This window comes from Sorex araneus, chromosome 9 (genome assembly GCF_027595985.1).
Source record: "Sorex araneus isolate mSorAra2 chromosome 9, mSorAra2.pri, whole genome shotgun sequence".
Classification (NCBI taxonomy): Eukaryota; Metazoa; Chordata; class Mammalia; order Eulipotyphla; family Soricidae; genus Sorex; species Sorex araneus.
The window spans coordinates 48,438,606-48,451,063 of record NC_073310.1 but is presented as its reverse complement, the minus strand read 5'-3'; the positions used below and the strand labels follow the sequence as shown (position 1 = coordinate 48,451,063).

The 12,458-nt window shown below is 41.2% G+C and overlaps 1 protein-coding gene across 13 annotated transcripts in view; it reads right to left on the bottom strand.

Moving 5' to 3' along the window:
* Nucleotides 1-345: 345 nt before the first annotated feature.
* Nucleotides 346-12,458, bottom strand: part of PARD3 (par-3 family cell polarity regulator) — a 645,483-nt gene continuing 633,370 nt past the window's right edge. For all 13 annotated transcript variants that reach the window (XM_055147130.1, XM_055147126.1, XM_055147128.1 and 10 more), the window contains 2 exons: nucleotides 8,224-8,351; nucleotides 346-2,392 (listed from right to left, as the gene is read on the bottom strand). In XM_055147130.1, the coding sequence (XP_055003105.1) occupies nucleotides 1,996-2,392; nucleotides 8,224-8,351 (525 nt within the window). In that variant the 3' untranslated portion in view covers nucleotides 346-1,995. The remainder of the gene's footprint in view (nucleotides 2,393-8,223; nucleotides 8,352-12,458) is intronic.

The window sequence follows — 12,458 nt, the reverse complement described above, 5'->3', positions numbered from 1 at the left end:
TCTAGAGAGTGACAATGATCCAAAAGTGGCAAAGGATAATACAAAAAATGGTGCACATATTTCTGTGTGATTTTGTATTATTTAGATCCAGCACTTTGGTACCTCTAATTCAGAATTCCCAAGCTTCTTTAGGTAAAACAGTAGTCCTCAGACATTTTTCCTTTCTTTCTTTTTCCTCTCCTTGGAAGTTCTATCACCCATTTTCATGCTTGAACACACACACACACACACACACACGGTATGAGGAAGTTTCAACTTTCTTAAAATATAAAAAATACTTAAAAAAAACAAAACAACAAAACCAGCTAAGAGAGTTTCCAGAAGAATACTATAGACACCACTAAGAACAGAAAGAAATATGCCTTTTATTAGAAGTCTCCATATGTACAGGGAAAGCTATTTCTTACAGCCCAGGAAAGGACGTGAGAAAGCGCCATGATCAACCACGGTCACTACACTTATACTGTGAACACCATTAAAACACCACTGCACTACAGGAACAAGTAGAACCATTATACAGAAATGCCAAGACACAGGGATGTGTATGGACACATCACATATTTTTAAAAAACAAGTGGACACAAAAATATGATGTGCCAGTACAAAAAAAATAGGCGTTATTATTACAGATCAATTTTTTTTTCCTGTTTTGTCAGTACATGGTATGCTTGCATCTCAAGCTTTTTCACATCAGGATTTGCAGGCACTTTAGCAATCCGGCCATGGTTTAGAATACATGACATTCAGAGCCACAGATGGAAACATGAGCACAACGTAGGGGGCATAAACAATCAAATGGCAATGCAGGGGGAATCTTTTGTCCCCATGTCTGGGGAGATAAGAATGGTCTCTGTATGATGTGTCACGGCTTTCCCTTCTTCAGCGTTTTGTGGCAGAATTATTTAGTAGCCTGGACAGCATCACCAGGCAAAGGACAGAGCATGTGGAGGTACTCAGAAAAATGTCAGCCTGGAAAACTGTAGAAAGCAGATGAGTTTTAGACTCCAAATGCTCAGGTCTGATTTTCCTTTGTCCCATGCAACACCCGTCCTGTCAACCTGCCAAATAAAAACTAATGAAGATAATTCCTGGGACGCACGGCGCCTGAAGCTTATCCAGGGAGAATTCTTCTCTTAGCTCCCATCTCCCACATGATACACACAGGGCCTGTGGACAGGCTGGGTCCTTCCCCCACCAGGGTCACCCGCAGCTCCCACTATCTCTAGGCAGAGCAGGGCAATTCCATGTGAGTTGGGAATACAACCAGACAAACATATTTTAAAAATAGGTGAAAATGATCACTTCCTTGGTAATGTTAATCTATAAGGCATTACACAAAGGACCCCCATGATAACCAGACCAGTGGAGTATGGCTTCACTTCTTTAATAGGATGCAGGAACTTTCCTTTTACAAGGAGCTCAGTAAGAAGAGGGGAAAACCATATTGAATACAAAGCATTATAAAGGGCCATGAGTGTAATTTCCATAAAACCCCAATTTCTGGTCAATGCCACACTTCCATCCACCAGAGATTGAGATGTTATAAACACATTTAAGAAAACTTGCAAGGAAAAAATAAAATCAAAGGAGGGATTGGAGGATCGCATCATGGTCAACTTCAAGGAATTCATCACAAATTGTATGTGGGGTTGGATCACAAAATCAGGGGCAACTCATGAATGGGGCCAAGATTCCTGGTACCCCAGAGAAAGAGAGTCTAAGAAAGCTGCAAACAGATGATTGTCGGAGGGTGAAAAATCCTTCTATGAAATAGACACTTGCAACAGAGTGGCAAAGACATTAAGGCCTTCCATTTCTTCGCCTATACTGCTTAAAGGCACTGATACCAACAACAGAAATATTCCATAGTACCATCGAGGGTTTTTGTTGTTGTTGTTGTTATTTAAAAAAACAAACAAACAAACTCCCAAAATACAAGTCTTCATAGGAAAATGTCCTTTATTGCATGGCAAGAAGTGTCCGTCCTTCTCTGGCTCAGGAGTAGAAGTGTCTCCCTTTCTCAGGGGTCTGGAGTCTGTTCAGCCTGGCAACCTGAGAAGGCGATGGGGGGACATCCTGCCGGAAGGGTCCTTTGGGAGGGGTGTAACTGGGGTCCTGGCCTTTCTTATACGAGTCATAGTTGCTGAGGCCCTCTGCAGGAGGAGGCTGCTTCTTCATCTGTTGCTCTTTCCGCCTCTGTTCCTGGCGAAGAAGCTCTTGGGTCTCCAGCATCACCCTGGCGTTGAAGCCATGCCCCCCCAGGTAGCCATTTCTGGAGCCTTGGTAGCTGGAGTATCTGGGGTTCTCCTTGGCACTCTGAAAACCTTCCCCTGGGGAGTAGTTCTGCTCCCACGAATCCTGGGAGATGGAACTGGCATTTTTCCTACTTTGCCTGGAAAACAAAACCCAAAGGTCAGTGTGATGGTTAAGAGAAAGAGGAAGAGGAGGAGGAGAGAAACATGGGATTAGGGGGAGAGAAGGAGGGAAGGGGAAGTGGGGGGAAAGAAACATCCATCTCAACAGTTCGGCCAATACCACTGAAGTCCAACCTTATCCTAAGCACTGGGACAAGGGCCTGAGAACTAAAACACAACTGTTCCCAGCAAACTTCCAGACAAGTAAAATGATGAGGGAACATGTAAAATGGGAGAGAACAAATGAGTTCAGCTGCTACTCTGAAGGAGGGGCAGCCTTCCGTGGCTGGGTAGTTACTGTGTGTTCTGCTTAGGGTAACAATATCCCCTGCAATTTAGAGGCATTGGCAAGATGCTATATAGGAGTATTAGAGATTTGGCAGCTTCCACCCGGGTAATAAGTGCTTGCTTTAGAACGTTACAATTCAATTCTAAACAAGCACAACAAATATTTTACACAGCTGCCACCATAAAGCCAGAGACGCTAGCTAGCTAATATGAAGTACATGTAATGGATTATAATATGAGTTCAGTTATGAAAGATTTAAGTCTAGACTCCTTTATGATTAAAAATGCAGCAGGCAGTCCCGTGAAGACTCAGCTTTTGAGCTGTGGATGAGCAGCTGATGCTTTTGAGAAGATGTACCCGGCAAGCTGGAAGAAGGTGGACGGCTGTGGGGGAAAGCACTATCTCCCTGCACACTATATTTTCACCAAAGGCCAGGACTGTCTCACTATCATTCTAGGATAGGGAAATAAATCAGAGTCATTGAGAAATTTCAAATTCGTATCACTTCTGCAATACAGTTGCACATCATTTTCAGGAAACATTATTGTTTTGAAACATCTTTAATTTACTATCAAGTCTCTAGATGCTTTTATGAATTTACAATAAGATTGGCTATGATAAAGTAAAACAATTTTGTGCCAGAACGAAAGCCATGGCCTAATTCTTTTTTTGGGGAGTGGGGGGGGGCTGGAAAATGGAAGAGAGGGAGAATTGAGTAATAAAACAAAATATATTGCACCATTTATCAATAAGAAAATCATTTGGCGACAGTGTGTATTGCTCAGCCTTTCACATCCACACACGCAACATGACTGACTGTCAGATTCCTGAGGAGAGAAAATAAGCTCTATGCAGCCACTGGGTCTCCCGGGGGGAATTACGTAATTTACATTTTTGAACATTCAGAAGAGTCATCAATATGGTTTGAATGAAATCTGCCCATTTTCCATATGGCCTAAAATGTAGCCAGAGAGATCTTCAAGAAGGAAAACAAATTAATGTCCAGTGCAATCTCTGACTATGACTGTGATTAATTGAAGTCTCGATAGTATATCTCTCCGCTTCTCTTTTAATGGGAATCAGACCATTTGTACAATCAGCCCAGGCAAGAATCCTTAGATTTGATGGAATAGTTTATTTGCCTAAAGCACTGATTATCTTCACTTAAAAAGTCATAAATTAATCTGCCCAGAGACATGAATGATGGAAATTGCCAGCATGAAACCAGGGATTTGACATTAATCATGAAACTTTAATTAAAACAACGAACTTGTTACTGATGTTACAGCAACAAAAGTGGGATTTTTCCTTCATGGGTTAGCTATCAATTTAAAGATAAGCAGAAATAAGCTGCAGAAATGTCACCTTTTTTTTTTTTTATCCTTGGCCTATAGAGATCTAGTGCCCGCCTCCCCGCCCCACTCCTTCCCACTCCCCAATTCTATAAAGCCTGAGGCTTCGCTTTACCACAGCCATGCTCCATAAGTTGAATTTTGAATCATTCCAGGAAGACAGAGTCTATATTTAAACATATTGGGAATTCACTAAAGGTTTGTTAGGGATGAAAATTATGAAAATTATGATTATGTGGGAAGAAGAATTTCTGGGAGCTAACATTTTTTCAAATTAAGCAGTATAGAGAGAAGGAAGCAGAACTCCCTGAGGTTTGAAATAATATATATGTATTCGCGTATATGTACACACACACACACACACATACACACAAACACACACACACTGTATGTCTCCCTGGTAAAAACTGTTAGTGGCACCAATAAGCTCCTGAACCTGATGAAGGTCCAAAGTGAGCAGATCGATGAGAGGAACAGCAGAAAGCAGCAAAGAAAGAGAAGTTTCTACACTACAAGGCTAGTCACCAGGTATTGACACATGCTGGAAGAATGGCTCAAGATCCATTCACACACTAACCAGCTGTGTGAAATTAAGAAGCTTATAGCCCCTGGATTAAAGCTGTCTTATCTATGAATCTAACTTCCTAGCCTTATGGGGGATGGGGGAGAGAAGGGGAGAATAAGACTAGTAAAATGCTTCAAAAAGTGTGGCACAGAGCAAATGGTTGGCGACTGGGTATTAGAGGAGTAGTTTTAAGACCAAGGCACAAAGTTAGGCTCTGGATTTGAGGCAGCATCTTTCTGAGCAAAGAAGCAGACTCAAGAGAAAGCACTTGCTTCCTGTTCTTTGTCAGAGGAATTGGGTAGAAATCAAGGAGCAGAGAAATACACCAAAGAAGTGAAGAGCTCTCACTCAGTGAGGGCAACTCACAAGCATTTCCTCAGGGACTTGAAGGAAGCCCAGGTTTTGAAACCATATCTATTTAAAGAATCTATTGATTGTTCCAAAGTCCCAAGGAACAGCAATAGCAGCAGCAAAGGATCCATTTCTCTTCATTGACTATCTCTAGAGCCAGCAACACAACTGGTTGGGCCCAAGAACAAGTCCACTTGACTTCTTACCCCACTCATAGCACATATGCTAGTGGGCAGCACCTCAATCACCACAACAACCTTCGGTATGTCCTGGAGACCATGTTGGTTTGTACCAAAGACCCACATCCTAAGGAAAGCCAGCTGGTTCCTCAGAGGGTGGAAAGTGGACAAATAAAGGCAGATGCCAAGACTGAAGCCAACAAGTCAACAGACTTAAAGACTAACTGAATAAACGTTCCTGGTGGGGAGACTCTATCGAGGTGGGGAGAAAGAAGGGGCACCAACAGAAGGGCAGTGAAAGGCAGGAGGGGAGTGAAAAACAAGAGAGAAAGCAGGAAAAGAATAAATACCAAGTCACTTAAATGAGCCTGTCAATGATTCGGCGCTTGAGAGCTGCCTTTTAGAATGCCAAGGGAAGGAACTAATTTATGATTATTTTTAAGAAGTCGTGTGGGTGCGATACTCTTGGTAGCTTGCCGGGCTCTCCGAGAGGGATGGAGGAATCAAACCCGGGTCAGCCGCGTACAAGGCTGTGCTACCTGTGTTTTATTCGATATGCCAAAAACAGTAACAAGTCTCACAATGGAGACATAACAAGTCTCACAATGGAGATGTTACTGGTGCCCGCTCGAGCAAATCGATGAATACAGTGCTACAATGCTTTAAAAAGTCACTTGAGAAAAGAGAAAACTTAGGAATAAAATTTATTTTAAAAGAAACCTTAGTCTGAGAATTTAGAGAGAGAGAGAGAGAGAGAGAGAGAGAGAGAGTGTGTGTGTGTGTCGGGGTGGGGTGTGCAGACCCTCCCTTCTCCATCTAGTGCTACCACCTGGCTAGTGTTTCTCACTGACATTTGAAAATGTAACTTGAATTGTGCCTACAGGGTTCCTTAATTACAGTTAGAATTTACAAACCTCTCTGGCTCCCATACATCTCTCTAATTCAAACCACCTTATCTAACATGACTGATACGAAGTCCTGACATTTGTTTTATTTTATGCTTCACTTTGCAAGTGAACTCTGTGTGTGTGTGTGTGTGTGTGTGTGTGTGTGTGTGTGTGTGTGTGTGAGAAACCTGTTGGTATCAAATGCCATGCCAATTGGGTATGTTTAGACAAAACTCTGCTAATTGTCAATATCCGAAAAGCAGAGGTCAAGTGTCTTTGAAGACTATCACATGGAGACTTAGATGTGTCTCTAGCACCTGGAGGTTGCCTCAGGCCTCCTCTGAGCCCCTATGGGCTTTTTCTTTTTCTTTTCTTTTTTTTTTTTTTAACCTTCCTTCTGGTTTCTGCATCCTGCCTGTGGCAGAGTGGGCTGAGCTGCTAGGAATCAAGCTGGGTGCAAGCTCCCACATCCCTCATCTCCCTCACACATACAAAGATGCACATTGAGGATTTGATTCTGAAAAAGAGAATGTGATATAGAGGCCTCCCAGCTCTACCTGCTTAAACGCCAACAGTGCTTTAACCTTAGAATGTCTGCCTGACTCACATCGGCACAGGATAAAATGGTTAATAATAAGGGATATGCAATTAGCCCACAGTGAATATTGAACTTGCTAGGGAAATACTAAATGGTGACAGTAGTACCAGTGACAGTAGTCTTATTCTCCGTGTGAATATAGATACTTGTATCAGATGCTTCAGAGGGGCAGAGGAAAGAAGCTTGGAGGAGGTGGAGAAGAGAAGGGGTTCAGAGTGAAGACGAAGGGAGGTCAGAATAAAAGAATTCTAGCTGGTGGGTGGAATACTGAACTGCTTTGGAAAGTGATGAAAGTAGAGAGGAGGAGAAATTCACGCATCTATCTTTGTTCTCTGCCCAAGGAGAGAAGTCTGAGCAGCTCTTCTCCAATCAGGCGGCCTGTGCTTCCATGGCACACATCGCTGTCTTTCCTCTTTCCCTTTCTGGTCTTTTGCTTTTTCGAACTCACTCCTCTTCTAATACATTATCCATGTATTTCCTGTGGATCCCAGGCCTTTGGAGGCTGGACTCCAGGTTGACCAGATGTCTCCCCCATTCTCCTATTCTCAAAAATTCACTTGCCTCCATCTGTCCAAGTTGTTCTGCTATCATTCAAAAACAGTTCATTTGATATTAAAATAGTAAGGGGATTTTTCCTTCCATTTTCCATGTTTTGTTACCTGGCTTTGAAATAGAATAAACAAACATGCTTGAGAATCATGACCATAGGGGGTTGGAGAATTAGTATAGGTTGCCGTGCACACAGCTGACACAGGTTCAATCCCCAGCACTATATTTGCTTCCCTGAACACCACAAGGGGTCATTCCTAAGCACAGAGCCAAAAAAAGCCCTTTAAGCATCTATTGGTGCAAACTCCAAACCCCTCCAATATTAACTGTGACTTACGGGAATAATTAGTATGGAAAACCAAATTTTAAAAAAATACTTCCAAGATAAAATTATCATTATTTCAATGTACTTGAAGTCACTGAGACAAACTGTATGTACTGACAGAGAACCCCAGAACAGAGGAACCTCCATGTGGGGAACCCAGCGACAAACTCTTTTGATCTGGCCTGCCAGCTTATGAGCTGGACACCCTTGCAGGATTTGAGCTTCAACATGGTACTGCAGATGAGACAATGGGGCAGCAAAAGAGGGAGGTCCAGGGCTCCAAAGCTCACCTTAGCTCAGTGCCTGGAGCATTCACCCCTATGCTTTCAGGCAGAGGATTTATGAAGTTATACTAATAAGTTCACTTATACTAATGGCCCTAGGAGCTAAGCAAAACAAGAGTTTATCTTTCCCATGGTCTGATGCAGAAACGGTTCTATTCTCCCTCCACCTGGCAGGGAACAAAAGCAACTCCCAGCTGTGACCACTGAGTGCAGGACTCAGGTGTGGGGTCCCTTTGCTGTGGGGTGGGGAGCGCTGGGTTAGTACGGTTAACATCTCTTGATGTCCTGTGAGAGAACCCTCTGAACTGAGCAACGATCTCCACTATCCGTCCTCGATGCCACCAGGTATAAGTTGGAGATGCCATTGCGACTGGAAAAGAGGGTTTTCCCTAGGGCAGGAAGGACGTGACCACGGAGGAGAGTAGGGTACCTGGGCAAGGAGCTGTACTGGCGCTGGGCCTGCTGGAAGCTCTCTCGCTCCTCCTGCCGCTGCCGCTGCATCTGCATCTCCACTGACACCGAGTGCCTGCCACTGGGTGCTGCTGCTCTCGAATTGGCCTGTGGGGAGGGAAAGAAGGAATGAGAAAAGGGTTCTGTCTCTCACATCACTGCTGGGCTTAATTCGGAGTCTTACAGATTGACTTTGAAACATTTTGCAAATTCTGCGATTTAAAAAAAAATCAAGTGCAATTTTCTCAAGTGTCTTAGCAAAAAGAAAGCTCTAATTGCTCAGAGGCACCCCCAATGCACAATCTTCTTACATTTTGATTATGGTTTTCAAATGGTTTGAAATGAAGAGGTCAACCTTCCCCGTCTTTCTAAAGTGGTTTGGTAAATACTGACATGACATACCGGTTTACTCTCATACAGACACAGCAAATACAGAGGAGAAAAACTGTTGAGGAAATGAGAAAGTCAAAGCTAAAACACAAAAAAATACAAATAAGTATTTGCCGTAATAATTCAGAGGAGTGGAGTAGTTCATGAAACACCCTTCCAAGTTGGCAAATGCTAGCGATGTTGTTCAGGAGCTATATGTATCAGCCTTGTAGTAAGATATAATATAGCTGATTCCCCTTTAATAAGGGATGACAGTTCAATTCTGAACCAAGATTAGTTGAAACAAAGCCCCACTAACCATATACAGGTCTCCTGCCGTCTATGGATGGCAGCCAAATGGGGAATAGAAATGCTTATCAAAAGAGTAAACCCAAAAGCTAATAGCTACTTGAATTGGTCATTAGGTAATACATTTTGCATTAGTTATTAGGAAATGACATTTTTACCTAGGTTAATTATATCCCACGAAGAAATTTTCAATTCTTTTAGCTAAATAGTTTGGTCAGCAGGTCATCTGTTTACTGTTGCCCGCTCACTGAAATCAGATATTGCATTTGTATCCCGTGCCACACACGTCAAGCAGGACATGTCTGCTTCTCGGTGACAGTTTGCAGCTTACTCACTGTATCTGGCCTTTTGAAATGATCCAAACAGACAATGATGCCTCTAACTTTATAAAATACTCAACAACAACAACAAAAATAATTAAAAAAAAACCTCAACGGCATATCATAGTAGTATGCGGTCATCAGCAATCTTATTTGGTACTTGCTAACATCTATTCCCTCTGTGTTATACAACACAATGTGAGATGCACATTGTGATGCGAAGGGAAGAAGGCCTGTTAAGCACAATTTATCGATTTTTTTTTAAAGTTGAAAGTCAATGGCAGATTTTGACTCCATCATAATTTTCAAAAATAACAGTCTTAACATTTATTTGGAGAGTTGGACGATAATAATTGGGTATGTTACTTAAGAAGGACTCCTATGGCAGGCTTTTGTCTGCACAGAAAGAAGGCACCATCTATTGTTCTCATTCTGCCCAGCCAGCATTATCTTATTTGTTGGTAAGCATAATAAAGCAATATACAGAATAAAATTTTCAAAGCATATGGGCATAGGCAGTGAGCATATTAAAAATATCCCGATACAAAAATAATATGGGAAGAGATTAGGCTTTACAATACCCTTGTCTCTACTAGTGGATGTTTATAACCACACTCATTGGAACAAATGTGTGTTTAGAGACCCGCTCCACAACTCCACTCAAATAACATATCAGTGGTGCCCTCAGCAAAGAAAACACTTCACTGAGTGGGTTCTGCTTATGTAAACAAAGCATCAACCAAATTGTTCCTCAACTACGTTAAAAAGATAGACATATTCTTCCATCACCCTTGATGAACCCAGCCACGGGAAAAACTGAGTTGTTCTATGGTCCATGGTGAGATACGGAAGCTGGAGAGAAGCCACTGGACAAAGAAGAACAAAGAAAGAAAAAATACCACACAAATTTCTTTGCACCTTTGAAGAAGAACCATATTTTCCTCTCCTTTACACAGTCTAAGCTATATACATGTGTCAAGCAGTCTTGAAAGATCTGGCATTCTGAAGCAGGATTTAGTAACCAGCTTTTTAAGCTCATGCTGTTTCGTGACACACTGCTTGTGGAGATGTGAAAAGAAAATGCAAGGTCTTGTAGAAATTTCAGGTGTATTTTTAAGCTTTTTCTCCCAGAGGCCTGAACATTTTATTCTGACAGAGAAAAATGTAAGTCAAAGGGCTTTTGTTTCCTCAACTCTGTGTTCCCTGACACTGTACATCTCAAAACTTATCAGTGGCAAGCTTCTGGTTCGATTCTGATGAACTCCAATAATGAAATGATCAAGATGAGATCTGAACACTTAAAATGAGTGAGTCTGGTATGAGCACACTGACATATTTCATACTATTATGTTCATGTGGTGAAATATAATTTGACTTTCCAGTAACACTTTATTCCAATTCTTTTTGCAGGATGTGCAAAAGTGCAGTGTTATTAAAAAAAAATCACCCTTATCTTTACCTTATTTTTAAAGATGGAATGCCATTGCATCATGGATTTCAAAGATGTCAGATGAGACCACTAGGTTCATTGTGGATATTTTTATATTTGGCCTTAGTAAAAAATAACCCAATATATCATTTCAACGAAAAGCTCATAAAAATGCAAATGGTGAGAGAAGTATTACAACAGACAATTTTGACTTGTAAATACCTTGGCTTCCCAACAACAGACAAGTGGATAAAGAAGATGTGATAGATAGACACAAGAAAATATTACTCAGCTGTAAGGGAAAATAAAAAATCTTGCTTCTTTGCTACATCTTGGATGTATCTGGAGGGGGTCATGCTAAACAAAGTAAGTCACAGGGAGTAGAACAAGTGCAAAATGATCTCAAGTGTGGAATATAAAGAAAGCAAGGGAATGGACAATACTGCTGACTCTGACCACAGAACTGAGGGTGACGCTTAGTGAGGGGTGGAGGGTAGAGGAAAAGGAATGAGGGCAAAGGGAACAGAAGAGACTGAGCAGAGGAGCGTGACACGAGCAGTGGTGGAGGGTTTGGGGCACTTTGGTGGTGGCTGAGGAGCAATAATCTTGTACACTAAAACATCAACATCATTAGAAATCATATTCCTGCAACAATACCAAGAATATATAATAAAACAAATGAACCTAAAAACAAAAAAAAAAAGGGAAAAAATACCTTGGTTTCCTTCTGTATAGCAGAAACACAAAAATATGTAGAGTCCAAGTCACAAAAATAAATTAAGAGATCATTTGTAACCCAGGGAGAAGTACTTGTTTTCAAGTACAACACCATCAACAATGGCAAAAATAAAAGCAACATCTAGACATAGAAACACACAAATAAGCAATAATTCTGGAGAGTCACCAGCGAACAAGGCCATAGTTCTACTTTAAGCATGCAAATTACTATAAACCCAGGTTTATTTCTCATGAAATTGGTGACAAACAATGACCTTTTAAACATAAAAATAGCCAGGGTTGCCAAGGCCATAATAATGATAGAGGTTGCTAGACAGAAAAGAATATATGATTATCTATTATACCCTAAAATAGGGAGGTGAATAATACGTGAAGCCCTTTCTGGCTTATGTTTAAAGGCACAAGAAAAAAATTTGCATTACTTTTATAATGGAGCTGCAATGCATTTGTCTTTATCATGATTTTAAAAAGATTTTTAAAAGCCCAATTTCAGGCTGGAGAGATAGTACAAAGGTTAAGGTACATACCTTGAGCACCATCAAATGTGCTTCGTCCAGACACTATTTATAGCTGACAAAAATTGTATGCAAAATTTGCTATAATAAACAAAAAACATGTAGCACTGTAGCACTGTTGTCCCATTGTTTACTGATTTGCTAGAGCAAGCACCAGTAACGTCTCCATTGTGAGATTTGTTGTTACTGTTTCAGGCATATTGAATACGCCATGGGTAGCTTGCCAGGCTCTGCCTTGCAGGTGGGATACTCTCAGTAGCTTGCTGGGCTCTACGAGAGGGACAGAAGAATCAAACCCAGGTTGGCCGTGTGCAAGGCAAACGCCCTACCCGCTGTGCTATCACTCCAGCCCAATAAATAAAAACTATAAATACAAAAATTTAAACTAAACAATATACAATATATTAAATTATATAAAGCTTGGAAAAGATATATAATTTGAGCTATCACTCATATAAGACAAAATATTTTAAATAACTTTGAAGTGTTTCACTAAATTATCATTAAGCATTTCAGTGAAATGTTACTCTTCTCA